General features: G+C 36.2%; 1 protein-coding gene across 1 annotated transcript in view; it reads left to right on the top strand.

The window, feature by feature from the left end:
• Window positions 1-23,787, top strand: part of myo1d (myosin 1D) — a 60,161-nt gene that overhangs the window by 26,447 nt on the left and 9,927 nt on the right. The window contains exons 15-21 of the mRNA XM_043254206.1: window positions 911-1,077; window positions 1,997-2,204; window positions 10,016-10,239; window positions 11,107-11,245; window positions 11,323-11,427; window positions 11,552-11,665; window positions 15,886-16,040. Coding sequence (XP_043110141.1) covers window positions 911-1,077; window positions 1,997-2,204; window positions 10,016-10,239; window positions 11,107-11,245; window positions 11,323-11,427; window positions 11,552-11,665; window positions 15,886-16,040 — 1,112 coding nt within the window. The remainder of the gene's footprint in view (window positions 1-910; window positions 1,078-1,996; window positions 2,205-10,015; window positions 10,240-11,106; window positions 11,246-11,322; window positions 11,428-11,551; window positions 11,666-15,885; window positions 16,041-23,787) is intronic.

The raw sequence follows: 23,787 nt of genomic DNA, 5'->3' as shown, positions 1-23,787 counted from the left end.
ATAAGGATCATTAGTTAACATCATAACTACATTAGTTACTAAGAATGAACTAAGAATGAAATGTACTTCTATATCATTTATTAATATTTGTTTGTTTTTTTTTACCATTTACTAATGCATTATTAAATTTATAAGCTGTTTGTTTACATTAGTTAATGCACTAATGTAAACTAACATGAATAAACAATAAATTACTGTATTTTCATTAACTAACATTAACAAAGATGAATAAATAGTTTAATAAATGTATTGTTCATTGTTTGTTCATGTTGTTTGTTTTGTTTGTTTGTGACAGTATATTATATGTATTTAAAGGAACACACTTTTTTAGTAAATAGGCTTATTCTCCATCTCCCTCTGAGTTAATACATTGAGTTTTACTGTATTTGAATCCATTCTCAGGGTCTGGCGATAGCATAGCTTAGCATAGATCATTGAATCCAATTAGACCAGTTTTATCGTGTTCAAAAATGACCAAACCGTTTCAACATTTTTCCTATTTAAAACTTGACTCTTCAGTAGTTATATCATGTGCTAAGACCGGCAGAAAATGAAAAGTTGTGATTTTCTAGGCTGATATGACAAGGAATTATACTCCCATTCCTTTGCAATAATCAAGGTTTTAAATAGGAAAATTCTTTGGTCATCTAAAGTAACTTATGCCAAAAGTGTTATTGGGGATTGTAGTCTTTGCCTTCACTTGTCTTTTTGTCTAATTTGCAAATACTTTTACACTCAAATTGAAAGTTTTTAATGTGACAATCCTCATAGCTGGTTGACATTTTAGAGTCTCTTTAACAAAAAAAATCTTTATAAGAAAAATTATTCTGGAACCAAAGTCTTTAAAACGTCTGAGGTGACTGCTGCACTCTATAGATCACTCACAGTCACCTTCTGCTGGTTTATATAGGAGCCGTACTACGTGCGTTGCATAAAGCCAAATGATGTTAAGTCACCGCTGCTGTTTGAACATGAGCGCTGCAAGCACCAAGTGGAGTACCTGGGCCTTCTGGAGAACGTCCGTGTGCGACGAGCTGGTTTTGCTAACCGACAAACCTACCCACGGTTCCTTCAGAGGTGAATTTTCTATGTTATTTGTGTGGCCATCGTGTGTCAATTTAAAAGCATTTTTAAATAATTTATTTGTTTATTTTATGTTTCAGTAGTCTTTTTATGTGATGTTCTGCATGATTTGACATTCGTATATGGTTTCAGCTTAATGAATTGCAACTCAATGCTCCTGTGACGGCTTGTGTGAGACTGTTGCTTCTTTGGTTACTAGTGACATCTGAAACTACAGATTGATCAATCAGATTGTGAAGATCTTATGCAACGTCTGTTGGTGTGAAAGCTGTCATCCTCTGGAGTCTGATCTTCACGAAGTGTCATAATTGCTAAAGGGTTTTATGTAACAATGACGTGCAAGCTGAGTCTTTTTCAAAAGCCTTGAGAGCATTGTCACTCAATATACAATGATTCTTGGTATATAGGGACTATAATCCTTGAGGAAAAAAAAAAACTATGATAATGTTCAAAGGTCTCTGAGGCCTCTGTATATTGCTCAAAACAAATAGTTCCCTAAAAGAAAACTCTGAAAGGCACTTGCCACAAATCAGATGAGTTCATGAGATTCAACACCTGAGTTGACAAAATGTCTGCCACTCAGAGGAAGTTAGACTAAAATTAAACTAATTGAGAATGCAGTGTTAACAGCACTCACACGGAGTGATTTGCATCTCTGCCACTGCTGCAGATGTGCATGGAATATAATGTACTACTTAGAGGCAAGATTGGACAAATGAGAATTTGATCCAAGGGCTCCGGCCTCACACCGCTCTTAAATAAGCACTCATTGTGTTATATAACGCATGTTATGAAAGAATAGTTTGCATTCTGTTTAGGTGAATTATTTAATAAATGTATGTGTTTATAAATGACAATATGTGAGGTATTGCTCTATTCTTTAAATATTCTTCTTTTTCTGTTAATTTGTTAGGTATAAGATGATCTCTGAGTTCACCTGGCCCAACCACGACCTGCCATCTGATAAGGAGGCTGTGAAACGTCTACTGCAGGGTTGTGGGTTCGAACATGACGTGGCATACGGCAAGACCAAAGTGTTCATTCGCACCCCTCGAACCATCTTCAGCTTGGAGGAGCAGAGAGCTGAGATGGTGAAGAGGATAGTCCTCTTTCTGCAGAAGGTTAGAGCTCAATACCTTGTTATGTGTAGCTTAGGCTTGCTGCGTACTTACATAAATATATACAGTGGCTATTTGGACACATGGTTGCTCTTGCATAACATAAGAAATATATAGGACCAGTATCATTTATTTTACAAGAAAATAATACTTTGGAAGTGAAATATTTAGAAAAACGTTAGTTAGCTTTACTGTTTAATAATTTGTTATGTAATGCAATGACATGCAGACATTTTTAGTTCTAGTTAAAATAAAAAATTGAAAATATATTTTTTGGGCACCATATAAATAGATATGTATTTGAAAATTGATTGTCCTCCCACAAAGTGCAAGACACTTCATGCTTGCTCCTATGAGTCATGATAGCATTCTTAGACCTCACGACTAACCTCAGCTAACCTTATCAAACCTCATTATAAACTACCATTCAGGAGCCCTGGGGTCAGTAAAATGTTTTTTAAAGAAAATGTTGAACATTGAAAATATGTTTTGCATTTATTTGATCAAATACAATGAAACCGTAATATTGTAAAATATTATTACAATTTAAACAAGATATTTTCTATTTTATTTATTTAAAACATAAATCTTTAATAGCATTTTAAATGTGTTTACTTACACTTTTGATCAGTTTAATACAGCTTCCTCAATAAATTTATTTGAAATCTCACTCCAATCTTTTGAAAAGTATTTTGAAATTCCTCAGAAAAATCACATTGGATGACATCCAATTTTTCATAGGACATTTATCATATTTTGTTTGGTATTTGTCTGGTTTGCAAAAAAAATAAAATCTCATCAGGAATTTATTCCGACTCACACTCATGCACTTACTTAATCAGCTACAGAGACAGCAAGGTGCCATATCCACACCACCCTATGTTCTTGTGATTCATTGACACCATTGCTTTTCAACAGCAGACCTTACACCACAGCAGACTGTACAACAAGGCAACAGTAGAACAATATGGCACCCAAATCCCACCACCTCACAGGATTTTCGTATTTTGTAAATACACAACACAAAGTATAAATGTAGGATTTTTTAAACGGATTTTTCTACCTTTATTTTTCCTCAGAAGCATAATACTACTTTGAATGGCATATTTATTGACTGCCAGTGTCATTTCACTGTCATAGAAAATGATTGTGGGTTCTTAGTGTAAATTCCCCGTTCTCGCTTTACTGTCTTCAGTGACTGACAGTTATTAGAAATCAAAGCATCTATTCTGTCAGCTCCTGTCTGCGCATGGAGTGGTTTTTTTACCACTCCCCCGTTGCAAGATCTTATTTGCTATTTCAAAAGATGTTATCAGGGGGTACCCGTTATCTAGATGCTTCTAAACACAAACTGACATGGTTTTCCACCACACTTGTGTTCAATATCAAACTCTCAGTTCTAGGCTCAGTGTTTCTGTCTTATAGTCTCAGCGGAGTGCTGCGTTCATGAGCAGACGCATATCAAAGTGTTAAATCTATGCTCTTCCTGAATTGGAGATTGATTGTTTGATCTTTTGTACAGATTCAGATCTGGATAAAGGTGTCATCCTGACACAGGTACATCTTGGGTTCCCTAAGGGGGGAAAACGTATTTGTGGGAATGTTGTCAGTGTATTAATCACATTGTATACCTCCAGGCAATAACCAAGCGTCTCAGCAGAGCTGATATCACTTGTGTCTATCTTTTGTGAGTGACAGGTGCTAATGTGTTCTTTTGCACAAAAAAACAGCTTATGGTTGGCCCTAAACACTGAAACAATTCACATGTGTGACTTAAGGTTTGGATCATCTTTCTTTCACGCACAATCCCTTTATCAGCATATGGCAGACTGGTTTGACTTGTGCCAAGTCTGCCAGTTTTGCCAGCGGTTCCAACATTTTTGCCAAAGGCTCCCATTGAACCCAATTTAAAAATGCTACTGCTAGTCTCTACGAATCTCCTTATTTGTAGGCCTTTTAGTTCTGCTTCCTCTTTTTCTTTGTCTCTCATTTCTTCGTGCATTGCTCATGGGGATGCGTTTATCTTTCATCTTTCTCAAGCTCGTAAACCAAAAGAACCCACAATCCCCTCAATCAATGCTCAGTTATTCTTCACCTCCCACTTTCTCCTCACTGATTTCCTGTCTGTCTCACCCCACCACTCCTTCACAGATTCCCAGCCATTTTTCTGTGCCATTGCCTTCCTCCGCCCCCTCACTCCACTACCATTTCTAAGCCGTTACGCTTTAGCGCTTCTCCCGTAGGTGATGAAAATACCCAGGATCCTCTGCTTTGCCAGTGAGCTCCTTTGGGATGATGCAAGATGCCGGGTTATCTCTCATTGTACGACCCTCTGTTCAGTTCATCAGCATGTTGTTGCTTTGAATGGAGGCAATTTGAAGCAAAATGTATCAGCTGTACAAAACACAAATATAGAGTGACTACATTATTCATGATTTTCCTCCCTTTTAATTAATATTTAATAAGTTCAAGCCTCAGCATCCACATCGATCTGCCATGTTAGTTTGTGGTTTCTGTTATGAGAGAAACTCACTGTTTATTTTATGGACTGAGTTAAATCCCATATCACTAATTTCTGAACAGATTTAAGACTACTTTCCACGCACAATGTGGATTTTATTGCATTTGCTGAGGCAAACAAACACTCAATGCACAGAGATGTCAAATTCCCTGTATAAATCTCCTATATTTTCTCCCATAAATCCCTTACGTCTCTTCTAGGATTGTTTGTTTTTGCTCAGTTCTTTTATGCAGCATCTTCTTCCTGTTGCTGTGACGGATTGCAGTAGTAAGCGAACACCATTTTATAGAAAACTAAGCATCTTTTACTCAGCATGGTCAATTGGGACTTTTTTCACTTTATATTTGTCATATGGGTTTTTGTGAAGTGTACGCCTGGTTTTGTGATGTATGATTGCAATAACCCCATCCTGACGGCTCAGGAGACAACAGTTAATGGAGAAATGCCATCACTGGCAAAGTGGGAAATGGAAATGTACTGCATCTAATGAAGGTGCTTTACCATTCTGTCCTTGAAAAGAACCATTTCAGATCTGCTCAAGGTCATTAATTTAGGCAAATAATAAAGGAATAGATCAAAATTTCTTTACACTACTTTAAGACTACAAACCAGCAATATTTTGTCTGAATGTTTAAATGGAGATACACTATGATTCAATGAATGAGTTGTTGACTTGAGAACAGCCGCAATCTGATTATTCAGATTTGCACACCACTTGCATTTTATTACAAAAACAATAATAATTTTGAGAATTATTGCAGCAGTCAAATGTAAAGACAGTGACAGCTGCAAAAGGAGCCTTGCTGTTACTTGGCTGAGAAAGTGGCAGCACCCCAACATCTACCCCAGACACACACACACACACACACACACACACACACCCACACATACACACTAGTCCAACAATCTGCCAGAGGACACAGAGAAGATGGAAGCTTCCATCACCAAGTCAATGGTTTGCCAAGCACATGGTATTGATTTATGAAAATGGCTCCTTTCACGTCTTCCTCCCCCACCGTCTCATGGGGTTGTCTGTGGTTAGGATCTTTTCTGTATGCGTTTAACTCTGTCACATACCCTGACCGTGATTCTGTCCTGCCAGTGTGTGAAATTGTGTGTGCTGAGGGATTGTGGGATTTGCCTGCCTGCCTCTCTGATTAATGATAAGTCACCTCACATTCTGTCAGCCATCTGTAATTGCCTTTTGACACCTGATGGCACATCTGAATAGATTCTGCTAGAATTTCTTTGTCCCGTTTTCTGGAGGGTGAGAGATTCTAACGGCATCTTTTTATTCATTTTCACATTTCACCTCAATAAAGAAGCTGTTTGCACAGCAGTTACAGTCATTAAAATATGTAGATCTTATCCTGTCACACTGTCTTTTTAATAGATTTTTTTTGTGCAGCCCTGAATAGAAAATTAGAAAGGAAAAAGTGCTAAACAATGGGATTTGATTGAAAGATTTATGCTTTAATTATTTATAACGTGAGACGTCTTTGTCTTAGCTTTCTCCAGTTCGGCTTTGATGAGTGTGGAAATCCGCTGTGGAGAGGTAGTATTGTGCTGGGTTTGTTAAACGCTGATCAGACGAGCTGACTAGGGAGGGGCCGGGGTGAGTTGAGGTCTTGTTATTGGCCTGATTTACCCACATTCCCTCGGGTGTTGTCTACTACCACTATCCTCTCTAAAAACAAACACAGACCGTCTGTCCACCCCACTGTTTTAAGCATTTCCAATGTCATCAGCGTGGACAGTGTGAATGTGTGCTCGGCATCAACTCTCTAAATGAACATAAACGACATAATTTGAACAGCTCAAGCTGATTTCACTCAGACATTCTGCTATACGGGTTGTGATTTAAATTAAGTAGATTTTTTGCTAGAAAAATATGTAATGTTGGGTATTTATGGAAGACCATTTCAGTCACTAAATAAAGATAAATAAATGAATAATATTTTTTTTTTAATCTGAAGTTTATTTTAACTTTTTTTCAGAATTGCGTGATATGAACTCACAATTGCGAGTTATAATATACAATATAAATTATTGCAATTCTTTTTTTTTCTCCTTAGAGCTGGACTTTATAACTTTCAATTACAGGTTTATATCACACAATTCTGAAAAAAAAGTCAGAATTGCAAAATGTCACAATTACCTTTTTCCTTTTTTAATTCAGTGGTGGAAATGGGCTCCTGTAGGTATTTTAAATATTTATTTATTTGACGTGATGAGTTGTCTGCTGCATTACTCTCACATGTTAAATATAAATTAGTGCTGTTAATAAAAAATATAATCGATTATTCACAAATTTAAAATACTAGGATTTACCTGTAAATGTGTTAAGGTAACTTTATCCTTATTATTCTTTTATCATCATTCTTCTCTTTTTATTCAGCCATTATCAGACTTTATAATGGCAATAATACGTTTTCCAGTAAACTTTTATTTTTTCCTGCGACTTTATATAAAATATTATGACAAAATAGATTATGAAAAATAACTGTACCTGTTCTGTAGCTACATCAGAGCTAACATTATCATCATGTCACATAAGACAATTTATTAAATTAATAGTACACTTTTACTCAAAACGTGTTACCTCCTTTTGCGATCACATGTGGTGTTTAGTCATTTACGGTTGTTAAAATCACATACAAACCATATCCTATCGTAATAATGATGTTTATTAAAATCTATATTGATTGATGTTATGTTTATTTCTGCTGTGTAAAAGCCTTACACCATGTCCTAACTACAAGCAACTACAAAAGGTGTCTTATCCAAGATTAGTGGTGACGGTGACATGCAAAATTGTTCGTTGAGAAGCGGGTTCTGTTTCGGTGACGTCGCAGCTGGAACAACAACATACAAACTATATGACAGTAGATAATTTCAGGTGATTATGTGCTTCATCGAAAGTTAAATGTGTCTAATATTAGTTTAAATATCAAATTGTGTGACCTTATAGCCATACTGGAAGTAACAACAGTTTAGCTACCTCAGATCTTGAAAATTAATTCAAGCAAAGATATCCGTTAAAACTGTGAACTCACTGCGAACCAACAACCAATATTCTATAAGAATGTACATTTAATGATGTTAAAAAGATTTAATATGTATGAATTCGATTATAAATGTATCCATGTTGTGGCAAGAGCACTGCACTTCCAGAGGGAGCCCACCCACGCAAGCTTCTGATTGGCTGTAATTTTTGATTGATTCTGTGGAGTCACCCAAATTGCTTGTCCCTGGACTACCTGGCATGTATGCTCTGGCTGAAACTCAACCCCCCTGTTCTTAAGTTGCCAGATATATATTCCAAGTATAATACACATTATTAAAAGGATCTATATTTAATTTTATTTGTCTATATACACTTTGGGTGGCCTCGGTACATTATAAAATTTTTCTAAAAAGGCAAACTGTTTGGGGAAACCATGACCCTGGCAACACTGGTTTGCTGTACCCTTATCACACAGATAACATTCTGTGATGAGGGTAAAACCTTACCAAAGTAACCTTACGATTAATTTTCATTAAAACAATATAATTTTTTTTTATTATTAATATGTATTAATTATTTTTTTGATTAATCGCTTGCGTTAACGCATTAACATGACAGCACTTATATAAATACTATAGTGTACTCTTAAAAATTCCTGGCATTTCATGCTAATGCATTACACAATTTATGAAGGGAGCTGTTTCTGCTGAAGGGAGCTGTTTCTGCTGCTCAATTTAAATTTACATGCATTTACTCAAAGTACACATTGTGTAGTCAAGAATTAATTCAAAATCAATTTTCACCCTTTTTAAAAAAAGACTCTAAAAACATCTGTTCAGATGTTTAGCCTCACAAAACAATAGGTTATGCAATAAGCATGTTTTTTTCGTTATGTAATATGTAAATACAGTTTGACATTAAAATTGCAAATTAGCATCAGCTTCATTTCTACCCACTTCAGAACCAAAAAAGCTAATTGTAGTTAAAGCACATTTCGAAACGTTTTAAAACCAAAATGAAAATCTGGGGAACATGCAGCATTGTAAAGATTTGAAATTGACCCTTCAACCTCTATTTAGCAAAGCTAATCACCGCTATGCACTCAGTAATACAGTATAATTGATGCTTAATCAATAATATCAATAAGTTATTCTCTGAATTGCACTACATTTCTTTCAGACCGATTGATTGGTTTATGTTTAAAAGTGACAAGTGTACATCATGTACATCACATCGGTTTGGTAGCAGATTTGCTGAGTATGTGGAGCCTTGCTGTTTCTTCACTCCTCTGCATTAGTCATACGGTTAAGTTACGTAATGGGTTCAGTCACAGTAGCACAGCAACTCAAAGGCAAGATCTTCCTTGAGGTCATTGCTAACACACAGGCAAAGACCAGAAACCATTATAGGCAGACTCGCACCCACACTACAGTACTGATTTGTATTTTATTTCACACAGAATATGTTATGTGTGCATGATGCATCTGTGGTGACCGTTCAGCTCACCAAAATCAGCATCTTCATAATATTACATTAAGACATTATTATGGAAAAGGATATTGGAATTGATGTCTTTGAAGAACACTTCAAGTTTAACCGCACATGTTTATGATGCCATATTTGCCGTACATAAGGCTCCTTTCACTTCTTCCCACCTGAGTCAATGTAAAGTGGGTTCAACATATGGTAGGGATTTTTACTGAGTGCTGAGCCACTCAAACAGCTCCCCAGAGGTCCATTATCATCTATTATTGATGTCTAAGACTGGCCTTACACCCTCGGAAATGCACTTTGGGTGCCACAGATCAAATTAGATGTATGATTAGCTATATTCCTAGCTATTTTCCACTCAGTCCAGCTATATTCCACACAGAAGCAGATGTGTTATATATGGCATCTTGATATACTGTATCACTACCAGGGGTATTCTCATACACAAATAAACATCATAAAATTGCTATATTTAAACTCAAGGTAACGGAAATACTTGAAATGACATTATGCATCTGGATGCAAAAAAACATATTCAGTTACAGCTTAAAAATAAGCTTTTAAGCTTTTGTCTTGTGTAAAATTTAAATGTAGTAGATATTTTTTCATGTCATACAGTATATATTTATTTTAGTCCAAATAGAAGCATTTCTGTAAAATATTTAAATTTAGTCAGAAAATGTTATTTAAATTAAAACAGCAAATTCTGAGTAAGAATTGTTTCATTTGATTTATAATTAGATTAAGTTACAATATTATGATCTTTTACACTTTTTTGCTCACTTTTTCACACAGGTGTGGCGTGGGACACTGGCCAGAATGCGTTACCGCCGGATGCGTGCCGCCCTCATCATCATCCGGGCATACAGAAGATACAAGGTTAAATCATACATCCGGGAGGTCAATCGGCGCTTCAAGAACGTGCGAGGCATGAAGGATCACGGCAAACATGTGAAGTGGCCCACACCACCCAAGGTCTTGCGCAAGTTTGAAGAGGCACTGAGGAACATCTATAACAGGTCAGGAAGGACAGGAAGTGGACAGGCTCACTGGTGCTCTGTGTGACTCACGGGGTAGTCATTTATGACTCCAGCTATGCTGCATTAACGTCAGCCGTATGGAGGGGGGCACAGACTTAATGTTACCATAACAATGTAATGTCTCTGACTCACTCCAGGGCTTTCAGCTTTTCATCATTGTTAAACAAGGAAAGTTGTTGTTTTTTTTGCTTTTGGCTTGTGTATTTCTTGGGTCTTTAAGTAAGGAATGGCTCTCTTGCGTTCAACAGGCCTATTGTTGCTGCCTGAAGCACTTATTGATCTTTGGATCAAAGTCTTGTTGGAGATCTATTCACAAGAGTCTTAACACAGCTCTGACCCTGAAAACGATGTAGAAAACAACCCAAAAGTCAAAATAATATATCTGGTTTTTATATTTCTAGTCACACAGTTAATGCCATTTTATGGCATTTAAAAAATGGAAGCATTTTTTTCAATACAAAGTATATTATCAGCATTACAGCTTGAGTTAAAAATCTACCTGAAGTTAACATAGATTTCATTTGGCTTTTACTTTTTACTTTTACTGCATTATTATAAATAACAAATTAATAATCAAAGTAAAGGAAAAAGAGCACTCAAAAAGATTTCTTAAAATAAGTTAGCATACATATAAATATTTTAGACTATTCCTTAAATAACATATATCAGTTAAAGTAAAAAAAAAACAGGACATTTTCTGCTTACTTTGGGTTTATAAAAAATTGGAACATGTTTCCAATGTGGTTTCTGTATATTTATGTGGACGTTTTAAGCTGTTATGTACATTACAATTCATGTTGCAGGCAATGGCTTAGTGTTAATGATATTTATTTAAATATATTTTAGATGGTGGGCCTGGACGCTCATTAAAGGCTTGTCTCCAGAAGAGATGGTGCAGATCAGGGCTAAAGTGGCCGCATTAGAGTGTCTGAAGGGGCAAAGAGCAGATCTCGGCCTGCAGAGAGCTTGGGAGGGTAACTACATGGTAAGTGTTTAAAATAAATTCTAATACAATTAATTTACATTTTAACATTGTTTAACAATCTTTTTTTCTGTTCTTAGAAAAAGGACAGTCCTGGGACAGCATCTTCCTTTACTCTTGTTTCCAGTGATCTGCAGAGGAAGGACAAGTTCATGAGAGTCCTCTTCTCCTGCAATGTCCGCAAAGTGTGTCCTTCATTATATTTATTTTGGAGTCCTCTCTGACTGACTGTAACGTGAATCATTGCTGCAATATCAGATGTTTGCTTAGCATGTAATTTTAACCTGTGCGATTTTATTGTCTCAACAGATCAATCGCTTCAATAAAGCAGAGGATCGAGCATTGCTCATCACTGATCGGCATCTCTACAAAATGGACCCCGTCAAGCAGTACAAGCCCATGAAGAGCATCCCACTCTATAATGTAAATATCTACCTTTTTGATATTATAAGTTGCATTCACAAAGCAGCAAAATATAATTTTCAATCATATTTGGAGTGTAAATGCATTTGGTGGCATTCTTCATTTCAGAAATCACTACTGAATTTTAAAGGAACACTCCACTTTTTTGGAAATAGGCTCATTATCCAACTCCCCCAGAATTAATAAGTTGAAATAATTTTGAAGTTGAATTTTTGAACGTGATGCTACTGGTCTAATTGGATTCAATGATCTATGCTAAGATATGCTAAAAGTGCTATCGTCAGACCCGAACATCTTTGTAGCATAGAAGAAATATATAGCGAGAATTGGACCTTAAAATAAAGTGTGAGCCTAATTAACTCCAGTAGATGGAGAAGTGAGTGACTCAAAATTAAATTGTTGACATGGTTTAATTTCTTCATCCAACAGAAACATTAAAGAGTTTACTGCTAAGTACATTGGGTTGAATAAGAAATAGCGTATGCATGTAAATATCGGATTGATTTCTGAATGCTGGAGAAGAGCAGTTAACATTTCTTGATTTGGGAAAGGTCAATGCCCAGCTGGACCTCTCTTGCCCCTCACATTTATTTATTGCTGCAGTGTCACACAACGCACAGGTCAGGAAAATGGATAAAATGATTTATGTGACAGCTAATGCCTCAAAGACAAAAGAAAATCAAGGACGCTGATTGCATTATTAAATGGATGGGCTGGAACCGTATTATAGAAAAAAAAACATTACTGAGATATTATCCCAAAAATAAATAAATAAACACCATGTTAATCTCCTCCCCCCCAAACAATCCACTCTGCAACTCAGCTATGCTCCTCCTCTTTCATCCGTCTCCTTCTCCACCGTTGTCATGCCAACATCCCAGGGGATGGGGTTGTCATGGTGACGGAGCGGGAGGGAAGATCAGCTGATGTCTAGTATCGTTCCGGCATGTGCACAAAATTGCCTCCTTGGTGTGTTCCTTCTGCTTGGGCTTGCGTTTCTCTTCACACTTCTGTAGGCTTCCTTTGTTTTCATCCATTCTCTCCTGTTGAAGTCTCTATTTTCTCTTCATAAACATCGTCACGTTCGCTTTATTTTCTTGGATGCTATTTGTTTGGGTCAGTTATTTCAGCATGATTATAAGAAATGATTCGTTATTGCTATAGATAGGTTAGAATATATGTTCCTTATATCATTGGTACTGTGTATGCAATAATGATGTTATTTCTTTCTTAGAAATGCACATTTGTAACCCTTGACCACAAAACCAGTGATAAGTTGCACAGATATATTTGTAAAAATAGCCAACAGTACATTGTTTGGATCAAAATTAGATTGTCCTTTTATGCCAAAAATCATTGAGATATATCATGTTCAATGAAGTCCTACTGCAGTAAATATCCTACTGTAAATATATCAAATCATATTTTTTGATTAGTAATGTGCATTAAGAACATTTTGACAATCTTTGTTTTGCACCCTCAGATTCTAGATATTCAAATAGTTGTACCTCAACCAAATAACGTCCAATCATAACAAACCATGCATCAATAAACTCATTAACTTTCAGATTATGTATGAATCACATTTGAGTTGGCAGTAGTAGAAACTTAAGTCAGGATGCAGACATTTATGTAATTAACGTAATTAACTAAATTTGTAAACTGTAAATATGTAACAACCTCATTTTTATATTGTGAAATGTAATTGTTCTGAATGTTTTATTAAAATGAACCATTGTTCTTCCATAATAGCATAATAGCATTTAGATCATGATAACCAGGTTTAAAACCACAAATATTAGCACCTCACTACCATGGTAAAAACTATATGGTTTCTAGGTATTTGTGTGAAAACCAATGTTATAAAGTATTTAGTAATCACAGAAACTATAGCTTAATCACAAAAATGATGTAATTATTTAATGTAATTCCATTACTTATTTAATATGTTTAATGCATATCTACATTACTAATAATATTATAAAATTCTGTATAAATATCCTACAGTTCTGACACAATACTATTGTGCCATTACTACAGTCAGTTCATGCTAAATGATGGTGATTTGCAGATTGAAAAAATCCTTTGGACTATATCATGGTGCTCCGTTTTTCTTCTGTTTGTCAGAGCTGTTTCATTTGGCTTAAGACTAGTTTAAATCAATTTTGTGTTCTTCGCTGAATTCAAGCGCTCTACTGGATCTCAAAGCATTGTTTAGTGCTCGCGTGACTGAGACTCACCAGCGAGTAAACACATGTGCACTACTGAACTTGTGCTGCGCTGTCGTTTGAACTTTGATCTGAGCAGATCTCCGTTTGGCGCCGTTCAAATGAACATTGCTGTTTCGTTCCACTTTTGGCAAAAAATGTTGAATAGAACATCTATCAAATTCTTGTTATTGTTTTATCCAGGAAAATTCTGCCATGTCAATTATCTTTATCATTTTACTGCCCTGCCTACCTCTTTTACTCGGGTGCCCCAGGTTGGAGAACACTGCCTAATAGTTCACAAAATCTCACTGCATGATTCTTGCATAAGGAATCTTTGACTAAACAGCAGGAGAAATACAATTCCTTCAATCACATTCGAACACAGGAAGTCAGTGGTAATGTGACTCATTCCCTACCAATTAGAGAGACCAGGGGTGCCTGATCCATATTTCCCCAAGCGTTATGTGCATATGAGGATATCACAACCTATTCTGGCCTGGTCATTAGTGACATGTTTGACTGCTAACATTTGTCTTTCATAACTGTTCTTTAAATATTTACTCATAAGTGACAAATTGCTCATATCCGGCTTTTCACAACGACTGTATTATCATTTGGTCCTAATTTGGTCACACAAGCTGTCACAGCCTGCATCTTTAATTCTGTTAGACCATCACCAAGGACTTAATAAAGCCAAGCTTTATTTTTAAGATAACTGAGAGTGGTGTGGTGTGGAGTTCTTGGTTTCTTAATCTATTCAGCTAGTATTTTTGCCCAAGAAAACTGATCCATGGGGGATTTCTTCCCCCCTAGCTGTTTTAGCCTAGCCCAGACTGTGTTCGCTGAACCCTAACCCTAGAGATGAAGAGGATGAAAGACAAAGAAATTTTACCTCAAGGAATTTGCATCACATTTTCAAGTGTTTCACTAAGAGCAGTTGTGTATGGAGGCTTCCTATTGTTTTGAGTCAGATATGGACGTCTGGAAGTTTAGTTTTAAAATTAGGTCTTGGAAACTGAATCTGTTTATTCAAGTTGGTGTTTTTTTTTTTTTAGATATCTTTGAAGACAGAAATTGTCAAGTGATGACCATAAAAATTCATGCTCAAGACTAAACAAAACAAAATGCATTATGAATGTTTTCTTGTATTTGTTTTTCCATTGACTTTTATGTTTTATTTATTTATTTATTTTTAGGAGACTTGCTGGCCAGTATCTGTAAGGGTTATTTCTGCCTTTGACTGAATTTGACTGAATGACTGTTATTATTATTATTTTACTATTGTTTATACATTTATTCAGTCATACATTCATCATCATCAATTTATATATTGTAAGAAATATAATCATGGTTGTGGTTTATTGGAGTTGAGTGTATTGGGAGTTTATACACAGGAGTGTATTGAGATATATTAAAGTGCTTGTCTGCATGACTTTAAATGCATTTTTGCATATAGTAGAAATAATACAACCTCTTTGGCCTATGCAGTCTGTTCTGACACCTGGTTGAACTAAAACTCAAGGTAACAAACACCAACCCAACACAATCAAACATATAATAAACAAAAAATAATTTAATTTATAAATAAAATCAATGAAACTGAAATAAAATAAAACATTAGATAAAACAAAATTAATAAATACAAATGAAATAAATACTGAATATAAAAAAATACAAAAGTACAGAACAAAATTACTAAAACTTAAAATGAGTAAAGTAAAATTAAAAATGAAAATATAAAAACTGAAGGTAAGTTCTTTCTGAAGGTCATCAGTGCTGGAAGTAGTGTCTCACCTTGCAATGCAGTAAATTATGATTTGTTCCCACACCTTAATGTACCAACAGATGTGTAATGTTTCCTGCGAGTGCACCTTCAAAACCCATGGCCCTTGTTTTCAGCTTCATGATAATGAGAACTAAATTATGGCAGAGCTTATTAGTGCATGCTGGTCTGCTGTGTGTCTGTATGAGTGCAGTTTTAACTCGCATCGCCCTTTCTTCCTGTCTCAGGTGACCGGAGTGAGCATTTCCCCTGGGAAAGACCAGCTGGTCGTCTTCCACACCAAAGACAACCGGGACCTAATCGTGTGTCTGCAGGGCATGGTGCCAGCGGGGGACAGCCGCATCGGAGAGCTGGTTGGGACCCTGCTCAGCCACTTTAAAAGGTGACACCGACAGGGGGCGCTCCTGAGAGCGATTTGGGAGAGATAGCAGGACTCTGGGGACGGGGCCAGAGCACATAAGGCTAAGAGTGCCAACCATGATAATTCATCCACTCTCTTGTCTGCAGTGCCAGTTCAGGGCGTTTAAGGACAGAGCGGCCAGCTTAGCCGTGTCGGATTGTTACCCCCTATGGCTTTTTATGAAGCGGAAGAAAATTTGTGTCTTCTAGATTTGAGAGCTACTTTAAGCTCCCTAGAATCAGCCAAATGATTGCACAAGAGCTGAGCGTGGTGCAGAGAAAGAGGTACAATATGTTCTGCTTGATGTTTGCTAAATTATGCCCCGGTGTGTCATGCCGTGATGGCTGACTGGTTACACTTCCTGAAATCGACGGGCGGTAGACAGTATAACAGGTCGTTTGATGATTTCGTATGGCTTATGAATCACAAAAATTAGATGGACTCTAAAGGTTATCTGAGGGTATGTATAGTGCGTTTCTGTCTGAGTACTGAGATTAGAGAAAAGCCAAGAGATACGGGTAAGATGAGAGCAAGTGTGAATTAAAGATTCCATTTTGTGTGTCTGTTTGTTTCTATAATTAAATGAGCCTGGCTGACAGGACAGATTATTATTTAAAACACAAACACACCATTGTGATGTATTGTATTGTATTGTATTGTATTCTAGGCCAGGCAGATGAAGGCTGTACTTCGACTACAAAAACAACCAAACATGTAAACATACTGAGTTATATCGACTTGCCTTAAAAGGATGCTTCACTGCTTTTTCTGTAAATAAAGCCCCTGTATCCCGCGAGCAGAGTGTTTTTTTAGAAAACACCTTGCTAACGTTTCGCTGCTAATGACCTGCAGCCGTAAGCGCTCTCTGGATCCATCCATCAGCATGATCCATTCGCCGAACAAAAGGCCAGGCTCTGAGGCTGCTGTATTCTGCTGCTTTCCTCTCCCTGTAGATCTGTACTTAACCTTTATCTCTCCTCTGCTGTCCTGTACAGCAGCCTGAGCACTAGCCACCGCAGAGAGACTGTTCCTTCCTCTCTCAGTTCACTTCCTATTGCGATTTCAACAGTGACGTCTAGGAAACAGCTTGTATAGCAGCTTTTGAGAGTACAAAAATCGTAGTCAGTTTAAATCATTTTCAGTTAAACTGACCCTATCACAATTATGCATGATGTTGCTGTTAAGTGAGTTTGGATCTCTGGGCACGTTTCGCTGAGGTTTGACACTGAACTGGTTTGACTTTTGTGCCAGAGTGGCTTTACGGGAAAACTGCAGACGTAACTGTTTCTCCTGTGCTATGAATAGATTGGAAGAGCGTCCCATGTATTGAAAATCAGTCTGACTGGCACAGTCTGTGCCATATGCGAGTAAAATCATAACCCTCTTATCTGCATTAAGAATGTTGTCAACAAAGTCTCTGATAACTCATTCGGCTCTATGTATATAGAGAGGATTATTTTTATTTTTCTCTGCAACTTGCTTTGTGTTTATTCTACACCATCATTCATCATATCTCACTGTTTGTGGCAGAATTATTACAGAAAATCATAATCAGTAATGTAGATAGCCACAAATGTTTATTAAATATTATTTTTGTTAGGTCTGGGATGATACTCTAATCTGCTGATTCAGTACTATCCCGATATTTGTGTGCCGACTTGATCATTTCAGTCCCACAGCTGCGTTCGCAAAGCTTTTATAGTATACTGAAACACAGATGCAGTGCGGACGAACAAGCTCAACACATGCGCAGTACCACCAACTTGACTTAATTATTTGACTATTGACAAATTATCCTTTGACTATGTTCTGGTCCACCATCTAGTGGTGACAAAAAATTTTGGCCTCACGCCAATCTTCTTTCCCGACCCCTGCTGCATATGATGAGTCATGTTAAAGAAGCAGTTCACCTAAAACTGAAAAGTACCCCATATTTTACTCACCCCCAAGCCAACCTAGGTGTATATGACTTTCTTCTTTCAGATAAACAAACAAAATTTATTCTGAGTCTGGGTAGTGCACATTATTTTGAAGCTCCATAAAATGTCATATATCAATCATAAAACTAACCTATATGCCTCTGGGGGGTTAACATGCGTCTTCTGAAGCAGGTTCATGGGTTTTTGTGACAAAAATATTGATATTTTTAAAACTGTGACTAAAATGTTGACTTCCTGCAACAGCCGTATGCGAGATAGTCGAGTTCCGGCTTCTTAGCTGACCTCTGTCTTGACATATATCTATAGTTATTCCTGACAGTAGTATTTTAATGCCAAAAGACAGTTTGTGGTGATGCAAGTTGGTCATAAAACTGGCCCTACGTTTCTAATATTTATTATTAATTTTTATTTCAGCTTTATTTCAGTTGACAAAAATCTTAGCCAAATTCTGTCTAAATTTCTAATTATTTGTGCATTTCTATGTATTCCTCATGCAAATGAACGAGAATTTCATTTGGAGTAAAAGCTTCCCCATACATGGTAGAGTAGTTGCAAAAAAATATATAAAAATCTGTTTGGAACCCTTTTGTAAAAAAAGCGAAAATTATGCAGATTTTGAATAGAGCTGTGCATTAATGGTCAATATTTATAATGATAAATGATGTTATCTATTTGTTTTCTACTCAAGAAACAATATCACCTACATCTTGGATGCCCTGGGGGTAAGCAGATAAACATAAAATTTTCATTTTTGGGTAAAGTATCCCTTAAAAAACAAAATTGCTATTTTTTCGCTATTCCTTTAAAATGCTGTCTACAGAGACTCAATATTTCTTCCATCCTTCCCTACTTTCTCTCTTCTGTTCCAGTGTAGAGATGTAGGAGATTAAATATTTAGGGTTGTGTGACTGCAGCTCTATTTTTAACCTGGGCTCTTCTTCATTGGCATGCACAGCACACAGGAAGCACTGCACCTCTTTCTCTCTACAGAGGGAATACCTCAGTGCTCCAGCTATCACACCTGCCTTTAAGCATTATTCAAAGAGTTCCAAACTACAACCCGACAGATACACACCCACACATACCCAGTCCGTCATGCACACATACTCACACACATCTGTCTGCATCACTGTAGCTGTCACTCAAGCTGTCACAGATATCAAGGAGCGCTTCACTCATGCACTAAATAGAACATGTAAAGACCCGGGTCAGGATTAGCTAGACTATTTTGAGTCTTGAGGTTCCGTTGACTACTTTTCTGCAGTAAGAAAAGTCCTCAGTCTCCATTATTAGCCTATGTAACTTTCAAAAGAGGGGATTCCATTGTAAGATGCCAATTCCAGTGTGTTTGTGTAATCTGTTTAAATTGGGCTCGAAACAAAGGTGTTGGTGTCAGCTCAGCTAGTGTCTCATCTGAATGAGGACCCTTGTCTCTATTGAACACTGTGGCTTGAGCTAAAAGGCTCTCTGAAAGAGTTCTCTACAGGAATTCATTAAGTCTGTCTCCTTTTAACACTTCTCTGAGGGAATAAATGGTGCCTTTGGACTCTAATCCTGTTTTAAAGCTCCTGGGAGAGTAAGCAGGAGTTTGGATGTCTGAGTGAGTGCCGTTTCTGAACTTCTGACATCATTGTAGCGTTAAGGATGTGTGGTCAAAGATTTGTGCTTCAGGCAGTAGGAAAGCAAGAGGGGGGGTTTTGCATCGTCTTGTGATTGTAATTATGTATTGACATGCATATATAAGGTCAATAGTTCATTGAGATCTCTTTGACAGTAATCACTTACTGATATTAAATCATCCTTCAGGTTTGGTCTTCTTATGGCTTTAGCGTTTCACTTTATTGCTTCCTTGTGCACTGCTAAAAATCTAGATGATCAATCTTTTCTCTCTCTCTTTTTTTTACTTTCAGCTCAGCAAAATCACATGCCATTACTTTCTATTGATCCCAACTTGCTCTTTGATCACTTTCTGTGTGCTTAATACCCAGAGTGCTTTAGAATGACCTTCATGCCCTCGGTAACAAAACTGGGCTAGATTCCAATCTGCAACTCTCTGAAATGCTGTTAATGTGCAGTGCTGTAAACGGGTGGAGACAAAGAGTCTGAATGTGTTTGTGTGTGTGTGTGTTTCTGTATGTGAGACAGGGTATTTACAGCAGTATTTCTGAGGTTGATACCTGATTGCTATAGGCATGATGGGATTGGGATGTTCTGACCACATTTTAGTAACAAATAAAAATCAAACCTCAGTTTTATTGCTTATTTATCTAAACTATGCTGTATGCTAACACGCTATTGTGTATTTAGATTGAATGTTTTCAGAAGAAATGTAATTTATTAAAAGAGATATTTTGATTTAAACTATACCATACCTAAAAAAAAAAAGCCATGGTTTTGTCCTTCCCGTGAACCTTTGAGAGAAAGGCAAATCAGTTAATTAAATTTGAGCTGACATGCTTCATGTATGACAAAGATTGACAAGGTCTTGTGTCACATTAATAAGAGTGACAACAATGTGCTGTCCTTGAACACTAAGCTCAATTTGACAATTAAAATAACAGTATAACTAATCCATGTTCTGTTATTAAAATGAATAATTATTAAAGTGGTCATATTGCTGAAAAAACACATTATTTTGTGTATTTGGTGTAATGCAGTGTGTTTTAGTGGTTTTAGTGTTCATGTGGTTTTAGTTTCAAAAAACACCTTGTTTTTCAAATACTGTACATTATTGTTTCTCCTTTAAGCCCCGCCTTTTAAAACTGGTTGATTTTGTACAAAACTCATTGTTCTAAAAAAGCGAGGTTTGCTCTGATTGGCCAGCTATCCTGTGCTTTGTGATTGGATAATAAGAAAACGTAACTTACTTAAAGTTTGTGAGTCAGAAGCGCCAGACTGTCCTTGCAGAGTTTGAATTGTTTCATAGCCTCTGTGCACAGCCAGCACAGACAGGTTCAGGAAATATTCCTCCATAAATGCGCTGAAAGCACTCTAATATTTGGGTTAAACTTTTCTGGAACAGTGTTGTAAATGCATCTTAACCACTGATTTCTAGTTGTGTCCTCTTTTGGACTACAACGAAACACTGCATCTCCAAAACATAGTGCCGTCAACAACACTGCAGCGAGAATAATAACTCTGTCTTGAAATCGCATCATATTACCCCTTTCATATAATTTATAGAATTTAAATTATTAATACTTTCAAATAAATGCTGTTCTTTTGAACTTCTTATGCATCAAAAAATCCTCAAAAATTATGTATCATGACCTTTTTAAGCAGCACAACTATTTCCAACATTCTTGATAATAATAAATGTTTCTTGAACCCCAAAACAGCATATTATAATGATTTACAAAGGATCATGTGACACTGAAGACTGGAGGAATAGTTCTTAAAAACCCAGCTTTGTCATCACATGAATAAATAGCATTTTAAATGTTTAGAATATTTGCCTATTACATTTTGAATCAATTTAATTCATGCTTGCTTTGTAAATAATACAATTTTATTGTTGACATTTTTATTTCTATTATTCTAATATATATTTTTTTAATTTTATTTAGTTTTATATGTATTTTATTTTTCGCTTTCACTGCCTCTCCTCACATTTTTATGATCCCACCTAGTTAAACCTATATCGTCAGTATAGAAAACACCAAATATGACAACAATAACAGTGTGTTTTTCCAGACAGCAATTTGTGCGGCATCACTGTTCATTCCTTATAAATCAATACTTTTGAGAGTAGAGTTTTGAGGCAGACGCATAAGTGAATTTCCTCCATTGATGGGATCTGATTTCTAATTTCAAAGATGCTTTCTGGCTTAAGTGTGTGTTATAATGTCAATGTAATGAGAAGCGGGCATGATACAGCATAGAGCTGGGGCGGGAAGCTGCATTGTGCCTAATGTACTGGATTATAAATGCACACAGTAACGTGAACATTTTTTTCAGGCCTCATTAGTCTGTTTGCCAGTGACTTTGTGTGAAGGTGCTGGCTGCAATCACCGTGTCCTTCAGCAAGGTCATCCTTCACGCTGAATGCTTTTCCAGGCTCCGAATGGTCAAGTATAGGGCCCTCTCATTTGTTCCTCTAGTTCACTCATTTTTCTTTTCCTTCTTCTGTTTTGTCCGCCATTATTTCACTCAGGCCCCACTAGTTCTCTTTCTCATTCCATCTCTATCCGTTTCTTTTTTTTTCCTCTGTATTTCTCACCTCACCTCACTCTCGCTGCTGCAGATGCAGTTCCCATAGCAACTAGACGATCCATGTCTGTCTGATATTTAGTCCATTAGTTGGCCTGCCAGTTTAGAATACTAATGAGTGAAAGAGAGAGAGCGAGGATTCTCTAAATAGCTCCATTTGCCTGCCCTTTCAAGGTAAAGGCTGCTATGAATTGCCTGTTGCAGTGATTATACTGAAATTCGTATGTAAATGAGCCGCTTACAGTAGCCTGCAGAGGGAAAACTCATTTCATCCTATCCAAGCGAAAAGAAAAAAACGGGAATCCGCAATCTTTGTGTACTCTGTGCATTTGTTTATTAGTCAAGTGTAAATTCAGATTACACTTTCATTTTGATTTTTATATAGTTTGAAGGTTATATGAATACGGAACCTTGATATTGAATAAATATTTATTATAGTATTTCTGTGTATTTACTTTACTGCTTTAAAGTGAGGAGTCAATACATTTTTTACGTTTTAAAAGGACACTTATATTCACCAAGGCTGATTTAATCATTACAATAAAACATTGCAATAAAATCTGTAGCTTGGTATAATATTTTCATAGTTTAAAAAAGCTGTTTGATATATTTAAAATATATTTAATAATGGCTGTTTTTGTACACAATAAATATTGCTTATTGTTATCATCAGTTTTGAAATCTTTGTGCTACTTAATATTTTTGTGGAAATGGTGCCACTTTTTACAGGATACACTTTACTTAAAGGTTTTATGTAAAAACATTATAAAAGTAGGTTTAATGCATTAATTATGCTTTGTCATGCACCTTATAATACATTGTGCAATCTTGTGAATAATTGTAGCCACAGTTAATACATTATAAAACTATCAAGTCATTACATAGTAACACTATGCATCTTAAAAATGCAGTTAGAATTATTTACAACAAGACATATTATGAATTATTTTATATATATATATATATATATATATATATATATATATATATAGAAATCATCTGTGACATTATAAGCGTGATTTTATTCTCACTTTTGATTAATTTAATGCATCCTTCCTGAATTAAGCATTAATTTAATTAATAAAAAATTCATAACGACTCCAAACATTTGAACGATCATGCATATTATCATGCATATTATCATACTGTTTATTTGAACCCTTTTGACATTGTTTTAAACACACGTACAGTACATTACCTATATAATACAGCACCTACATAGATAGTAAAATAACAGTAACATTTAATTTATGATTACTGTTTTTTGTTTGGGTATTGTTATTATTGTAAAACCGTAAGAACGCCATTATTCTCATATGCCTCGTCTAGCATTTCACCATCCAGTCCAACAGGTGGTGCAACAGCGGCTCCAGACACAAGCAATTAAACACTAAAGCTGCCAGACACAACATGGCAATCAATCACAACAATTAATTAACACAGATGCAGCATTACCAGCTCCATGAATGAACACAGCGTTCGAAAAAACACAGCAAGCTCATGGAAGAAACTTGACCACTTGGGACACTGTTGGACAGTGTCGTTTCAAAATAAGTTGTTAGTGAAAGTATACGTTCAAT

The sequence above is a fragment of the Puntigrus tetrazona genome, chromosome 12 (genome assembly GCF_018831695.1).
Source record: "Puntigrus tetrazona isolate hp1 chromosome 12, ASM1883169v1, whole genome shotgun sequence".
NCBI classification, from domain to species: domain Eukaryota; kingdom Metazoa; phylum Chordata; class Actinopteri; order Cypriniformes; family Cyprinidae; genus Puntigrus; species Puntigrus tetrazona.
Note: the sequence above shows the minus strand (reverse complement) of the source record. Positions and strands in the feature narration are given on the sequence as shown.